The following is a 16378-nucleotide window of genomic DNA, read 5'->3' as shown; positions in this document are numbered from 1 at the left end:
CGCCCATGCAGGCGGAAGGGGCCTCCTGCTGGTGGGAGCTCGAGGACGGTACTCGGTTGATTTTTTAATCACGCTGGCCGGGCTTGTTGGAATCGGTGGGAGAACTTTGCCACGCTTGGCCTCACCGTGCGTGACCTGCCGATTATAGAATAACTGTGGACAGGCTGGTGGGGGGCCGGTTGTGGGGGGGAGTGGTGTAAGACGGTGGTTTTTGGATTGCAAGTCCAGCGTGCGGATCCTTTCACCACTGGTAGCTCCCCTATTCATGGAACCGGGGATGTAAATCCCACTGAAACTGCGAGGCAGGCGTGGCTCAAACGCACACCCAAGGAGAAATGCCCGCCGCGGGAGATGGAGCGACTGACGTTTAGGTCGCGTGCGGGTTGCGGGTGCTGGGTGGATCTTTGCATCGCGGGACCGTGAGGGAGGCCCTCATCCGGCAGTCGATTGAGCATGGCTGATGACGAGCTGGGTCGATCCGTGAGCTAATTACCGTTTGTTTGGACACGAAAGAGGATTTTGTGGTTGGGCGGTTGAGATCAGGCAACCGCACCCCAACTCCAACCGCATCGACCTTTCCGACAAACACCAATGGCCATCGCCGAGAAACGGTAAAAAGAACACGTGGAGTAGTGAACGTACACAGGTGAGACAATGTATCTCAACTGGTCCAAGGTCTCCCCTAGGTCGACTCAGCCTTAAGAAAATACCAGGTGCGGTGCGTCAAACTGGGCAGACAGATGCGACCGTCCAGGCACCGAGCCGTCATTCGCAGGCGTTCGCTAACGGCACTTTGCCTCGACAGCCTGTTCAGGCTGCACAGGGGATCTTTATCTTTGTGTGCGTGTGGATAACCATCGCCGCCCCCCACTCATCACCCCCCCTCTTCCGACAACCGCACCGCCGCAAGACCTCTAACCCCCCTCCCCTCCCCCACCGCGTTGCTCCCAACCCCCGTGTACCCACGCCGTGCCTCACCGCCAGCTCTGGTCCGCGTGCTGGCGCTGCGACTGGAGGACACCCGCTGGGAGGTACGCGACTCGTCGCTGGAGTTCCTGGCGGCCGGGGTCTCGGCGAGTCCCCGCGGTGAGGCCCCCCTCCCCTCCGGCGCGCATCTGCCACCGTCCGCTCAACGCGCGGCTCAGCGAGTGCGAGCGAGTGAATGAGCAAGCGAGTGGGGTAGTGTACGAGTAGGTGGATAGGTGTGTGAGTGAGGGGTGTAGTAAGTGGGTGGGTGAGGGAGTGAATGAGTTGTTGGGTGAGTGAGGGAGGAAGTGAATGAGTGGGTTGGTAGGTGGGTGAGTGAGGGGTGTAGTGATTGAGTTGGTGAGTGGATGCTTGAGTGGGTGAGTGAGGGAGGTAGTGCATTGGTGGGTGGGTAAGCAAGTGGATGAGTGAGTACATGAATGAGGGATGCAATTAGTGTGTGAGTGGATGAGTGACTGAGCGAGTGTGTGAGTGCATGAGTGACTGAGCAAGTGGGGGGTATCTGTTTATGGGATGAACCTAGTCTGGCACAAGCACTGTCGTGACATCGCTGGCCCTTAGCGGTGAACCCGGCGACACCTCAGTTCGATTCCTGGCCACGGGCAAACATCGGTGGCGAGCGATATCCGCACCGGTCGGGGGCCTCCACCTAGGTTAATCGAGCCTTGAACGAGCACCCGGCGCAGCTTGCAAACAGCAGCACCGGGGAGACAAAGGCGGCCGGGAGTGGCTCTGGCCACGCACAACCCCATCGTACTGCACGTCGGCCTGAAGAGGTGCTCGCTAACTGCACTTGCCCCATCTGTCTGTACAGCTATAGGGGTAGGGAGGGAATTGTTGTCTCCGTGTGTGTGTGCAAACGCCCACGCGTGTGTGTGCGTGTGCACGTGTGGGGTGAGTGCATGCGGCGTCCGCCCGTGCTCATTGGCCGATCTCTCGCATTGTCCGCACAGGAGCGGTTCAATAAATCACGCTGTTTATCACCGCGGGGCGCTAGCTGCTGCTGCTGCTGACGCCGCAACTCTCGCCAACGCCCACCAGGGTCCAGCGGTCACCAACTCACACCCCCGCCCCCCCCCCCCCCCAATCCCCCCCCCCGCCCCACAACACATCTCCTCCACCCTCCCCCCAAATCCCATCCCCGTCCTTCCCCACGCCGCCGTCTCGCCTCTCCCCCGCAGCAGCAGCAGCAGCACCGGGGTCGGCGTTGGCGCCGTGGCTGGCGCGGCACGGGCTGCACGCCGGCGCCGCGTGGCACCGGCTGTCGGACGCGCAGGCCTACGTGCGCGCGAGCGCCGTCGTGGCGCTGGGGGCGATGGCGCTGGGCGGAGACGGCGCCGCTTGGGCCCGCGCTCTGGCCGCCCTTCACCTGACGGAGGTGAACGACGCTCGCACGGCACCCCCTCCCCCCCCCCGACCGCTCCCCACCCCCCGCCCGCACACCCCCACTCTCCTTCGACGGTCGCCACGGCGACACGCCGCATTCATCACCGCGCTGTTTTTCGCTTGTTTATTTATTTAGTTGTTGTTGGATTTGACCCCGGCTCCCGCGGCAGGGCGAGCGGCCAGCAAATCGGTAGGTCGAGGGTTCAATTCTGGTTGGGCTGGGTTGACTCGGGTGTGTGCAGTCATTGGGTGACTGGCCCATGGTTGGCAATTCTGCAGCACTTGAGAGGCAGGGTTCCCACAGACAGGGCCCGTCCATAGGGGGGGTGGGGGGGGGGCGGTATTGTGGATACCGGGGCAAATCCCACCGTGTGGGCCCCCCCCCCCCCACCGCCTTCAAACGTAACTGGCAGTATTACATCTGACACCGTGATCCCGAAGTGCGGGCCCCCCCCCGCCCCCAGAACGCGGGGCCCGGGGCGGTCGCCCCGATTCGCCATCTACCCCTGGCCCACAGAGGGAGGAGCGTGGCTCGTGGTGGTGGCGATGGTGGCGCGCTGAGACATGAGTGGAAGGCGCCTTACAAATAAATGTCAATTATTATTATTATCGCTATAAATTGAGCCTGGATAGCGGTGCTTGGATGCGTGTGCCTTCCACGGGGCCTACCACTCGGCCGCCGTTGGCCGCTTCGGCGCTACATTGTTGGCTTGCGAGTGGTGACGTTCGCTCCTGGCGACCGTCTCCGCAGGACGACGTCCTCGGCCGCTTGTGCGACGTCCTCTCCGGCGACGCTGAGTGCTTCCCGCGCCGCGCCGCCTGCCGGGTCCTCACCGCGTGCCTGCGCGCCGGCGGCTCGCTGCGGGCGCCGCTGCTGGCGCTGGCCTCGGCCCCGCCGGCGCGGGCGGGCCCCGCCGGCGCCGCCCTGCGCGCCGCCGCCCGCGACCCCGACTGGGAGGTCAAGGTGAACGCGCTGGAGTTCTGGGAGGCGGCGGCCACGCTGCTGGCGCGCGAGCCGGCCGGTCCGGCCGGTCCGGCGGCGGGCGGACCTGCGCCGGCGCTGGCGGTGCTGGTGGCGGCCTTGCGCGATTGCGACCGGCCAGCCGCCAGCAAGGCCTGCGCGGCGCTCATGGCGCTGGCCGACGCCGGCGTCGCGCCGCGTCGGGGGGGAGCCGGCGGGGACGCGGACGACGGAGGGGATGCGTCGGCGGACGCGACGGCGGACGCGACTGACGACCTGCGCCGGCTGGACCTGCCGGCGCTGCGCGACGAGCTGGAGAGGCGCAGCGACTACGTGCAGAGCGGCCCGGCCTCGCTGCTGCGAGACATCCTCGCCTCGAGCGACGGCGCCCTGCTCGACGGCGCCGACTGCTACTGAGCGAGGCGGCGGCGACGTCGTCGGTTCGTCGCTTCTCAAATCGGTCCCCGCGCTTGCGCCCTGCGCGCATCGGATCGGATCTTGCGGCGTGTTGAGAATCGTTCTTTAGCGATTTGCGTGTCGGTTTGCGTATTTGCGACTGTTATTCGGTGGTTCTGGTTTAGCGGCGATAGCGCCGGGGAGAAGCGTGTGCACTTGCGTATGGCGCAGCGGTTCGTGGGTTGGGCTACGAACCCGGCGACCCGGGTTCGATTCCCGCTCACGGCCAACACCGGTGACGATTATCTGAATCGGTTCTGGTCCTCCCATAGGTTGACTCAGCCTCAAATGAGTACCTGGTGCGGTGTGTAAACATCGCCGCTGGGGAGACAAAGGCTGAGGGGCTTGGTGCTGGCCACCCACCCCCGCGTGTGCAGTGTCAGCCTCCATAGGTGCTCGCTAACAGCACTTTCCTCAACGGTCTGTTAAGGCTATATGGGGGTCTTTGTCTTTGTGCGTTTGTGTTTATGTACGTGTTGCCGTCTCCCAGTTTTTCACGAATAAATTATTTTTGTCAACTGCACTGTTGAGTGTGTGGTGCAACGGCTGCCATTCGCCGCTAAGTGGCGGCTACATCACAGCGCTTGTGCCAGGCTAGGTCCACACGAAGTGTCGATGGCTCGCTGGCAGGAGGTCACGGGACAGACCCAGGTGTCATGGGTTGACTGACTACGATAACTGGCAGATGCATCACCTGTGCTCCCCACTGCACTTTTGCTGCCTGGCGCTCCGCTTGTTTTTGTAAACGTTGCTTGTCTGTCGTCCGTTGTTGGAGGGCGACTGCCTCCAACTGGCCACTAGCGTCCTTCACGAGCCTCCTCCATCGAGGCCGATCTTAACACCGCTGAGACCAGCCTTCGGCAAGTCCACTCAGCTCCACATCATCCTGTACCGCATCAGCCCATCTGTTTTCCAGCCCGTGTCGTGCCCGTTTAGCCTCATCCAGCCAAACAGAAACTGCTTGGGCATGCGGGGGCTGGGCATGCGGGCTGCATGACCCAGCGAACGCAGCCACTGACACACGCACAGGCTGCACACAACATTCACGTTCCATGGTGCAGCATGTTGCCAAGCGAGACATGTTTAGCAATCATCAGGCATGAGCAGCAAGATCGCTCAGCGTGGAGCATGATGTGTGCTAGAGCGAGGGAAGGGGGGCGATTGGCTGTGGCTCATTGCCTGTTTACAGGCCTGAGCCAGTGGTGGAAATTCCCCATTCCTCTGGCCGGAGAAAACCCCCACCACACAATATTTCCGCGATCCAGCAACCCTCGCATGCTGGATCACAGCCGCACCGCGTTGCGCTCCTTTTAGCTGAACCGCCCGCGCGAGACTACGTTGCGAGGAATCGCGGGCCGGAGTGGATCCAATTCAGTGCCACAGTGAGATGTTAACTACCTCGCCTGGTATGCAGGAGGTCGTTGGTTCAATCCCGACCCTGACGCCTGCTGTGTATTTGGAGTTTACATGCTCTCCTCGCGAGAGCATGAGATTTTTCTCCGGGTTCTCCGGTTTTTCCTTACACATTTGGAATCGACATCACGCGTTTAGAGTTATTGGCTGCTATCATTTTCCTGTTGATGAGCCACTTTGCTGAGTTATCATTTGTGGCCAGGTCGCTTCTGAAAAGAAGCTGTAATCGCTCAGTGGGCCTTACCTGGTAAAATAAACAATTGTTTATAGTTGTATGTCGTACATGGATGAAGAGATAAACTAGCAACCTCGGTTCGATTCTCCGGCTCTCCTATAGTAACATCAGCACCAGTGGCGAGTAATATCTGAACTGGTACCCCCCCCCCCCCCCCCCGTTCCACCGTTTGAACCAACCCGCACTTGACCAGACTGGTGAAGTATGGTGAAAACAACGCGAATTATCGACACAGCCTGGACAACAACAAAAACATTTCCCTCCCACCCCTTGACTCCCCCTGCCACCAATGTTCCATTTTCTTGCATCTATTGCGGACAGCACTGCCTGCCGCCCCCCCCCCCCCCCCCCCGTTTTTTGGGGGGGGGTCTTTGTGGTTAATTAAGGACATCATAGCCCTTCCTAATTGTGTGGAAGAGAGAAGCCAGCTGAAGGAAAGATGTGGGTGGGTGGGGGGCGATGGGGTGGTGGTGGGGGGGGGGTGAGTGGGGGGTGGGGGGTGGGGGTGGGGGTGGTTGTGGGGGGCTGTGTTGTGGCCAGGGGCAGCGGTGGGGGGTGGGGGGTGGGGGTGGTGGTTGCCGAGTCAGCGATCCCATGCAGAGCCCCGACAGCGGCTGTAATTGCTTGCGTTCGTTGTTGATGTTCGCGTTGTTGGTGGTGTGGTTGGTGGTGGTGGTGTGGCTGGTGGTGGTGTGGTTGTTGGTGGTGTGGTTATTGGTGTGGCTGGTGGTGGTGTTGCTGTTGGTGGTGTGGTGGCTGATGGTGGTGTTGTTGTTGGTGGTGTGGTGGCTGATGATGGTGGTGTTGGTGGTGTGGTGGCTGATGATGGTGGTGTGGTGGCTGATGGTGGTGTTGTTGGTGGTGGGGTGGTTGATGGTGGTGTGGTTGTTGCTGTGTCAGATGGCGGTGTGCTTGTTGATGGTGGGGTGGTTGTTGGTGTGGCTGGCGGTGGCGTGGTTGTTGGTGGTAGCAAGGTTGTCGTTCCCGCTAACAGCCAACCGACATCCATGATGAATATCTGAACCGGTTCTGTACCTACCTCTAGTTCGACTCAGCCTTAAACAAAATTAATACCCGGCGCTCCGTGTAAACATCAGCACTGGGAAGACAAAGGCGGTCAGAGGCGTGGTGCTTTTTGCCCATCCATCACCGTCGCGCGCCGTGCCATCTTCAATAGGCGCTCGCTGATGGCACTTGCCCCACCATCCCTGCGTGGGCTACACGGGTCAACTTTGCCTTTCGTGTAAAAAACTCGACAGCGTTCAAGTTGCGCGCGCGTCCAGGCGGGCCCGCATTAGGAAACTGCTTCACGTTCCGGGCACTCGGCTATCGATCCACGTCTGATCAGAAATCGGTGAGTAATTAAAGGAGCCAATCCCATTAATGGGTCCCGAGCTCTGGCAATAGCACAATTAATCAAGGCGATGGAGGAAGGGGATGCACGCGTGTTGTTGTTTGCATGCGCGCGGGGTCCACACTGGGCCTGGGACACGTGACTCACGTGACATATTCAGCAGCGACAATTATGCGTGTACATTGAACTTCTTTCGCACCGTACGTAGCGACCCGTGCTAATCGGAGGTGCAGTGTTGAGTCCATGGGCAGTGTTGAGTCTGTGAGTGGTGTTAGTCTATGGGCAGTGTTGAGTCTGTGAGTGGTGTTAGTCTATGGGCAGTGTTGAGTCTGTGAGTGGTGTTAGTCTATGGGCAGTACGTATGCGCGTTGAACTTCGTTCGCACCGTACGTAGCCAACCGTGCGAAGATCCCCCGTGCATTCCTTTCACCGGTTGTCGGGGCCAAGGGCTGTTCGCGAGCATCGATTATTGAAGGCCGGAACCGCGCACCTATAAGGAGTGGGGGGGGGGGTGTGGCCAGCACCACACCGGGCCGCCTTTGTCTCCCCAGGACCAACGGTTTGTAACACACCGTACCTAGTGGGGTGGGGGTGGGATGCCCAGGACTGGTTCGGATATTCGTCATCGTCCGTGAGCGGGAATCGAACTCTGCTGGTTGCTTGGGGTGCGTAGCGCATTGCGCTAACCACTGCCCCACCGCTCCACCCGCACAAAAAAAGATCCCCCGTATAGCCTTAACAGACTTGGGGCAGGTGCTATTAGCGAGCATCTATGAAGGCTGACATGGCATACGAGGAGGTGGGTGGCCAGCCCCACGCTCGGCCGCCTTTGTCTCCCCAGTGGCGATGTTTACACACCGCACCAGGTATTCCTGAGTCAACCTAGGGGAGGTCCAGGACCGGTTTAGATAACCGTCACTGGGGTTGGCCGTGAGTGGGAATCGAACTCGGGTGGCCGGGTTCGTAGCGCAAACGCTTTAGCACACACGCACAGGCTGACGTACACATACACAGGCTGACACACGCAGACACAGGCTGACACACACACCCGCACAGGGTGTATGCTTTGCGTGTTGAGAAGTAAACACTGAACGTGGCGATCAAGTGAACTCGTGCACGGTTCCAAGAGCTCTAACGCGAAATCGATTTTCAATCACAGGATTTCACTCTGTAATAAAAGGCAACTATTATTATTTTTAGTATATCCGTCAGTCAAGCTGCCCCGCAGTCCATTCATCCTCCTGTCTGCCTATCTGTCTATTGCCTTGCCTGTGTGACCGTTCGTTTTCCCTGCCCGTCTGTCTCTCCATCCATGTGCATGTCCGTCTGTGCCTATCTATCTTTCCGTCTGCATATTTGTCCGTCCGTCTGTCCATCGATCGATCTGTCCGTCCGCCTGTATGTACGTCTGCCTGTCTGTCTCTCCGTCCTGTCTGTCTGTCTGCCCGTATGAGCGTGTCTCTGTCCCTCTGTCTTTCTATTGTGTTCGCCCCTCTAATCCGTCTGCATGTTTGCCCATCTGCCGGTGTTGTTCACCTCTGTCCGTCGCGCTCTCTAAATCGCCTTGCCGTGACCACACGCGCATCGCGCACTGGGTGCAGCAACAACAATAAAACAACAACAAAATAAAACAACAACAAAATAAAACACATTCCTGCGGAGGGAGCTGGTAGGAACGTTGGATTGCTCGGTCAATGGCCAGGGTCAACGGCGGCGTGGTGTATTCCGCAAATATGCCCGACTGTGAGGGCGGGCACAAGCCGGCGTGAGTAGGTTAAACGTTGAGTTTTATAAGGGCACCACGGGGTGACCAGCCCCTCCCCACCCAGCCCCACCCCTCCCACCCCCCACTCAGCCCCTCCCCACCCCACCCAGCCCCTCCCCACCCTCCTCTCCCCACCCAGCCCCACCCTCCCCACCCAGCCCCTCCCCACCCTCCCCTCCACACCCAGCCCCTCCCTCTCCACCCAGCCCCTCCCTGCACGACGGACGGACACAATAATCCCCTGTCAGCTGGTGTAACCAGGAAGTTCCTACCAGTAACAACAACCCTTACCGCCTAAATTTACTGGATACAGTAAATTTAGCTGTGACGGTCCCACCTGATGACGGAGACTTGTGTTGCCTCCGAAACGTCGTGATTTATTATTTTATTTCTATCATTATTTCTATTATTTTTATTTTTTATTTTTACCAACGTGACTTTACCGAAAAAACCTAAGAGTATAACAGAGAGTGGTTCTTCATCTGATCAAAATAATGAAGGGGGCGTGATAGTAAGGTGTGGGAAGCTGTAAGTCCCAGGCTACTCTGGGCTCGCCTCCCCATCAACGGGAGGCGAGGAGTGGTGGTGGTTGTTTACGCTCCACCGAAGATGAACATCAGTGGAGGGATGCAGGCAATGCCAAAGGAGTCGGACGCTTTCTATGACCTCCTTTCACATGTGCTAGTACGTATGTTGAAACTCCCCATAGACCCTCGCTGACGGAGGAGGTGTTCCGGCTGGCTGAGAAAAAGCGACAGGCCCACTCTCACAGTCTGCAGTATCCCACGTCGGAGAATGAGGAGGCTTACCGCAGCCTTCGCTTGGAGGTTCGGAGACCCGTGTGGCGCTGCAAGGATGAGTGGTGGTTACGGGTTGCTGAGGAGATGGAATCTACTTCGGTAACCTGTGACCACAAGTCACTCTTTAATTCAATCAACATAGTACCTTGCTGCTCCATACCTATCACCATCCTTCGCGGGGAAAGAACGGTGATCCGATCTCCCAACTCCGAGGAACAGGTTTTCTGGTTTGCTGAGCATTACTGTGAGGTCTTGGGGGAGGGGAAATCCTTCAGCCGAGATACCATCACGAGGCACGGTGAGGATGACGCTGCTGGGGCTGCCGTTGAAGAAGTACGGAAGGCGATCCAGAGCGAACTGCTGAAAGAGGATGGCGTTTATGTGCAGACTGCCCCAATCTGGACCACTGGACGGGTTGCGCAAGGATTGGAAGGATGTCCTGGTTGGTCCCTCTCTTTACGAAGGGGGACCACACAGATTGTAACGCCTTCAGGGGTATCTCCCTCCTCGGTGTGCCTGGAAAGGTCCTGGCAAGGATTATGCCAACATCGCCTTGCCAGCACGCTGAAGAGAGGCTTGCCAGTCATGTCAGCCAGTCAACCCATGGCACCTGGGTCTGTCCCGTGACCTGCTGCCAGTAGCGATCCTTCGACACGTGGACTTCACGTGATGGCCTCAAAGTGCACACAGCCTGACATAAACGCCGTGGTGACGTCACAGGCACCGTGGTGACGTCAAATGGCGAATGGCGGTTGTTGTACCAGCATGAGCATCGGCATTATGTTCATCAGCAGCAGCAGTGTTAGCAGCTTCAGCAGTAGCAGCATCAGTCGCATCAGCCTGTATTTATGTTGAACTTCTTTCGCACCGTACCTAGCCAGCAGCAGCAGCAGGAGAAGGGCGTGCGTGGTGATTGGTGGTGGAGGTGGGGCCCGGGTTCCCCGTGACTCCGAGAGCGGGGGCGGCTGGCGGTGAGGGGATCACGTGCCCGGGGCGATTCCCGTCGGACCCCACGGGACGCGACCGCTATTACTGGGCGCGGGACCCCCTCTCCACCCCCCAGGATGTGCATCGATCCGAGAGAAAGCCTGGGGAGAGCCTGGGGAGAGCAGGGGAACGAATTGGTGGGAGAGCGTTGGGAGAGCGGGGCCGAGTTTGGAGAGCGAGACGGGGATGCGAGAAGAGAGAATGTGGGGATGGAGTTTGGGGGGTAGCGTTGGTGAGGAGTGGGGGAGAGGGAGGACCGAGGGGGAAAGCCTGCGGAGAGCGAGGGGGAGAGATGGGGTTGAAGGATCAGGAGAAGATGGGTGTCGGTCGGGGAGGGGGTGGAGTGGGAGAAGTCGTCAAAGCTGCGGCAAATGAGTGAAGGCAGAGACGAGGGACGTAGTGAATTATAACCCCCCTCCCCAACGCCCCCCACCGCCCCCCACGCATTTAGCTCAATGCTCGAACAACAGAATCCGAGTCTGCGTGAAGATCACAGTGGGCTGTTGGCGAGTGATGGTGAGTGGGTTATAGGTTGGAGGGTTAGGTTGGGGAGATGGGGGCGGGGGAACGGTGGGGAAGAGGGCAGGGGGGGCGGGGTAACGGAGACTCGGGGGTAGAAGGACGCGGCGAGGAGGCAGGAGGTAGTCCGCGAGTACTCGACTAGGGTACGCGCGCGAGGTGCCACTCCGCGCCAATCAAAGTTCGCCCGCGGCTTTCAGGCGTGAGTTTGACATTTTTTGGGGGAACATTTTTTTGGGCCTCTTTTCCCCCTTCCCCCCTCCGCATCTTTTCGCGTCCGCATCCGCCGATGCCTGGAGACGAGAACCACGACGACGAGGAGGATGAGGAGGGGGAAGGAGGGGGGAGGAGGAGGAGGTCTGGCTGAATATTTAATCGCGAGCCCGGATCGAAGCGGCGCACGCGTTTGATTCATTATTGAGACAGCGCCGCCAGCGTGCACAACAACCACCGACGCCGCTTGTACCACGAACACGCCGACCGGTTTGTTATCCCCTTTCGCCCTCTCCCGCTATCTCGCTCACTCTCTCTCTCTCGTTCGCTCGCTCCTGGGTGCCGCGATGGCTGGATGTTAACCACCTCGCCTGGTATGCAGGAGATCGCGGCTTTGATCCCGACCCTGAAGCCTGTATATTTTGAGTCTGCGTCTCTCTCTCTCTCTCTCCCCGTGGTCGCGTGGATTTTTTCCCTGGGTCCGTTTTTCCCCTACACGTTTAGAATCAACGTCGCGTTTGGAGTTATTTGGCTGCTATATATTTCCACACGATGATACGCTTCGTTGAGCTGTCATTTGTGGCCAGGTCGCTTCTGAAATATAGACACGTAGCACAGTTGGCCTTACCTGGTGAAATAAAAATATAGTTTAGTAAAGTTGACTCCGTCTCCTCGCCCACCACCCCACAACTTCTCCCACTTTGGTCTTTCACGTCTCACTCAACGAGCAACTCACTCACTCTCCCCATCTCCCATCAGTCCGCTCCTAAACTCACTCACTCTCTTCGTCTCCCATCAGTTCACTCCTAAACTCCGCCTCTCACTCAGAGCCACTCTTCTCTCTCTCCAATTCTCTCAGTAGCGGAACGAGCGTGAGGGGGGGCAGAGGGTGCCTTGCCCCCCCCCCCCCCCCACAGACGGCCAAAGCTACGAGTTGGGGCCCTTCTTGAAAACCGCCACGAGATATGTTTTCCGAACATAGATGGACTGGTCCGTCTGGCAAACTGCCAAATCGCTGTCCGTGGTGCTGACGTCAGAAAAAACCGCCACTTTTTCAAATTTTCTTGCTGTGGATTTCACACCTGATGATGATTGCCTGTGTTGCGGTCGAAACGTCGTGAGAATTATTTTTGTTTTATATTTATATTATTTTATTATTTCCCTTCTACGTGACTTTACCGAAAGAACCAAGAATATAGTGTTAGACCAGGGAACGCTAAAAAGCGAACAGGACAAGGACAATGCCACGATCAGGACATGGAGAGCTCGGGGTGGGCAGCTACATCATGGGACCTCCCTTGCCAAACATTCCAACACGATCCACTTATCGCTCTCCCTGCTCCTCCATCGCTTGCTCTCGACCTCCACTCATCTACCTCTCTCCGCTCCTCCTCTCCCTTGTCTCCGTTTCTCCCTCCATTCGTCCACTCTCTCCATCTCTCTCTCTCTCTCGCGCACCATGACGAGGACAGAGGGGGGGGGGGGTCACGAAGCCTCATTACTAATTATGACCCCTCTAAACCAAGCCATGACAACCTTGACCCTAAGGGATTTAAAGGTCGAGGGGGCAGAATGTCGCGGTTGGGGGCGATGGATGGGGGGCGGGGTGAGTGGGAGGTGGGGGGGGGACACTGACCCGCACGGATTCCAGACCGTGTACGGGTCAAGGTCACGAGGTCACGGTCTAGTTCGTGTGGCTCGCGGCGAGACCAGAGGTCACTTTTGCAAGAGAGGCAGAGCTGGGATTAAAAAGGCAGAGCAAATACAAGAGCAGAGAGAGCAGTTCGCTACACAATGACAAAGATGTGCCGTATAGCCGTGAACAGATTTTGAGGGCAAGTGCTGTGAGCGAGTAGCTTGCACTCATGACGCACAAAGTGCTCGCCACAAATGAACCACGATATCTCGCTCAAGAGCATCAACCAGCACCACGCGAACTCCGGGCACCATCGCAGCAGCGGCTTTTGGCTGCCGGCCATCGAACGCAGACGGGCGGTTCACCGCATCGCGCTGCGCTTTCAGACGCGCTTCTGCGGCCGTCTGGAACGCTCTTCTCGTCTGATATGAGGAAGCCACTGGAGCTGTGCACTTTAAATCAAAATTGTGAACGAATTTCTTTGGAACCGATTTTTGTGCTTAGTTTGTTGTCCTTCCCCCGCGCCTCCGATTAGCGCGTCTGGCTACGTACGGTGCGAAAGCAGTTCAACATACATACTTCAACGTCAGAACAACACTACGCCCGGCCGCCTTTGTCACCCTAGTGGCGATGTTGACACATCACACCAGCAACTAATTTGAGGCTGAGTCGACCTAGGGGATGTCCAGGACCGGTTCAGATAATCGTCACTGGTGTTGGCTGTGAGCGGGAATCAAACTCGGGTCGCCGAGTTCGTAGCGCAGCGCCCTGACCACTGCACTACCCGCACACACACACACACTCTCACACACACACTCACACACACTCTCACACACACACACACAGTCTCACACACTCTCTCACACACACACTCACACACACTCACACACAGTCTCACACACACACCGTCTCACACACACTCTCACACATACTCGCACACACACAAGTCTCACACACTCTCACACACACTCGCACACACTCACACACACACTCGCACACACACACTCGTACACACACAGTCTCACACACACACTCGCACACACACTCACACACAGTCTCACACACACACTCGCACACACACACTCGCACACAGTCTCACACACACAGTCTCACACACACACTCACACACAGTCTCACACACTCACACACTCACACACACACTCACACACAGTCTCACACACACACTCGCACACACACACTCACACAGTCTCACACACACACTCGCACACACACACACACTCGCACAAACACTCGCACACACACACACACTCGCACACACTCGCACGCGGGACATTGGTTCCCGTAATAAACCTCTTTTCATCGCGCTTAACGACCCATTAAAATCAAAATAGAGGCATCGCGTAACGCGCTGCCTTGGGAATCGAGCCAAGACTTCTCCCCCTTGTCGGCTGGAGTGCTCCTCGCACGCTCGCACACAAAGCCAGAGACAGCCGCAGTGTCGCGTTAACAGGCCGCGCGGCGAAAGTGCTCTCGAAGAGCGCCTACGGAGAACAATTCACTCGCGGCCGCCTTTGTCTCTCCGGTGCCGATGTATACGTGTCGCACCAGCTGCTCGTTGTTTGTTGTTTTAAGGCCGAGTCTACCTACGGGGAAGCGTCTGTGCTGTGGGTGACAGTGGTCAGTGGTGGGCGTAGGGGAACGCTGCGCTACGATCCCGGCGACCCGAGTTCGATTCCCGCTCACGGCCACCACCAGTGGCGATTATCTGAACCGGTGCTGGGCTTCGCCTAGGTCGACTTTGGCGTGGTGCCGGCCACACCACCACCTGGTGTCTTTAGTGGCCACCGCTCTGCATTACGAACCCGGCGACCCGAGTTCGATTCCCGCTCACGACTAACAACAGTGGCGAGTGATTGAACCGGTCCCGGCCAAAAGCGAGGAGCTTGTGCGGTATCTAAAACACCAGCAGCACTGGGGAGACAAAGGCGGCCGGGCGTGGTATTATCTCGCCCCGCCTCCTCCGCGTGCCGCTAACAGCACTTGCCCCAACAGTCCGTTAAAGGCTATCCGGGGGACTTTTATCTACGTGTCTCTGAGTGCGCGCGTTATGAGAGGTGGTAGCTTCGGGGGGAGAAAGGAGGTTGGGGAGGGAGCAGATAGTGAATTCGTGGACTCCCTCCGCCCTGACGGACAGGATCGGCTTTAGCCGACACCTCAAAGTAAGTGGCCTCCTTTGATGGTTTCACATAAATAAATCATCAAACAATAACCAATCAATCAACCCGTAAACCCACAGTATACGTCACCGTAGCGCGGCCCCTTATGTCACATTAGTTAATCTATACACACGCGAACACACACGCGTTAACACACTCGGGAACATGCACACACACACACACACGAGCAAACATAAGCAAAGAATCTAAGATTTTCCCAGTGCAGCCTTAATGCAGAAATTCAAGATTTGAAGCTTTCGTGACTTGCAAGGATTCATACTTTTAGGTTTTTCGGTAAAGTCACGTAGGTAAAAAAAATGTGTGACGGTCCCACCTGATGACGGAGACTTGTGTTTCCTCCGAAACATCGTGATTTATTATTTTATTTCTATTATTTATATTATTTATTATTATTTATTTTTTACTTGTCTCCCATTTTTACACTCGGCAACTAGGCACTCATTTGAGACTGAGTCGACCACATTGACACAGCACAGCGCACGAGGGGGTGGGTGGCCAACACCACACCCGGCCGCCTTTGTCTCCCTCGTGGCGATGTTAGCTCGCTCTGTACCGAACCAGGCGACTCGAGTTAGATTCCCGTTCACGGCCAACACCAGTGACGATTATCTGAATCGGGCCTGGGCCTCCTCTAAGTCGACTCAGCCTCAAATTAGTAGCTGATGCGGTGTGGGGATACAAAAGCGGTCGGACGTGGTGCTGGCCACCCACCTTCTCGTGTACCGTTCCGGCCTTCATAGGTGTTACTCGCTAACAGCACTTGCCCCAACAGTCTATTAAAGGCTATATGGGGGGTCTTTGACACATTGACACACACACACATAAATACACGAACACATGCGCACCCCTAACGACTGCCATTGAAGGACATCTCAAACTCAACGAGATAGCCGAGTCAATGGAGCGACCCTTCATCGGGAATCTCCATCCAACCTGGGTGCTCACCAATGAGAGACCGCACGAGCCGTCCACGCGTTGAGACCAGAGCGTTACACATTTCACAGCCCGCTGTGTGTTTGGATGTCAAACAGCCGCGCTAATCGGAGGTGTGGGGGAAGGACAACAAACTAAACACAACAAAAGCAGTTTTAAAAAATCGAGATGATTCAACAGAAAGTGCATAACTCGAGTGGCTTCCTAACAGAGCGTTCCAGACGGCCGCTGCTGCCGTCTTTGTTAAATGAGCAGCCAAAAGCCGCCGCTGCTGCTGCTGGGAGGATGACCCCCGGAGTTCGCGTGGTGATGGTTTACGCTCCTTGGCGAGATCTCCTCCCCACACAGGGCCCCCCACGACCGACATAAGCCCCCCCCTTCAAATCTGTCTACACGAGGCTCCCCGAGGGCTGAGTTAACGAGCCCACCCGCCCTAAGGGCGGGGTAGTCAGCCCCCTCCCCCCAGGGTCGAGTCAAATGAGGCCCCCTCGACAGGGTTAACAAGACTCCTCCAGGGCATCGTTGTTCACGATGT

General features: G+C 57.5%; 2 protein-coding genes across 5 annotated transcripts in view; both read left to right on the top strand.

The window, feature by feature from the left end:
• The window catches only part of BRAT1 (BRCA1 associated ATM activator 1), a 30421-nt gene extending 26020 nt beyond the window's left edge, over positions 1-4401 (top strand). For 2 of the 4 annotated variants that reach the window (XM_078862074.1, XM_078862048.1), the window contains 3 exons: positions 985-1086; positions 2169-2365; positions 3125-4401. In XM_078862074.1, the coding sequence (XP_078718200.1) occupies positions 985-1086; positions 2169-2365; positions 3125-3751 (926 nt within the window). In that variant the 3' untranslated portion in view covers positions 3752-4401. The remainder of the gene's footprint in view (positions 1-984; positions 1087-2168; positions 2366-3124) is intronic. The other 2 variants (XM_078862065.1, XM_078862057.1) reach the window with 2 other exon arrangements.
• A 6557-nt stretch (positions 4402-10958) lies between these two features.
• Positions 10959-16378, top strand: part of LOC144935365 (tropomyosin-like) — a 38922-nt gene continuing 33502 nt past the window's right edge. The window contains exon 1 of the mRNA XM_078861943.1: positions 10959-11346. The gene's annotated coding sequence lies outside the window, so the exon portion shown is untranslated. The remainder of the gene's footprint in view (positions 11347-16378) is intronic.

Source organism: Lampetra fluviatilis, chromosome 1 (assembly GCF_964198595.1).
Source record: "Lampetra fluviatilis chromosome 1, kcLamFluv1.1, whole genome shotgun sequence".
Taxonomy (NCBI): domain Eukaryota; kingdom Metazoa; phylum Chordata; class Hyperoartia; order Petromyzontiformes; family Petromyzontidae; genus Lampetra; species Lampetra fluviatilis.
This window is presented reverse-complemented; position numbering and strand designations above follow the sequence as displayed.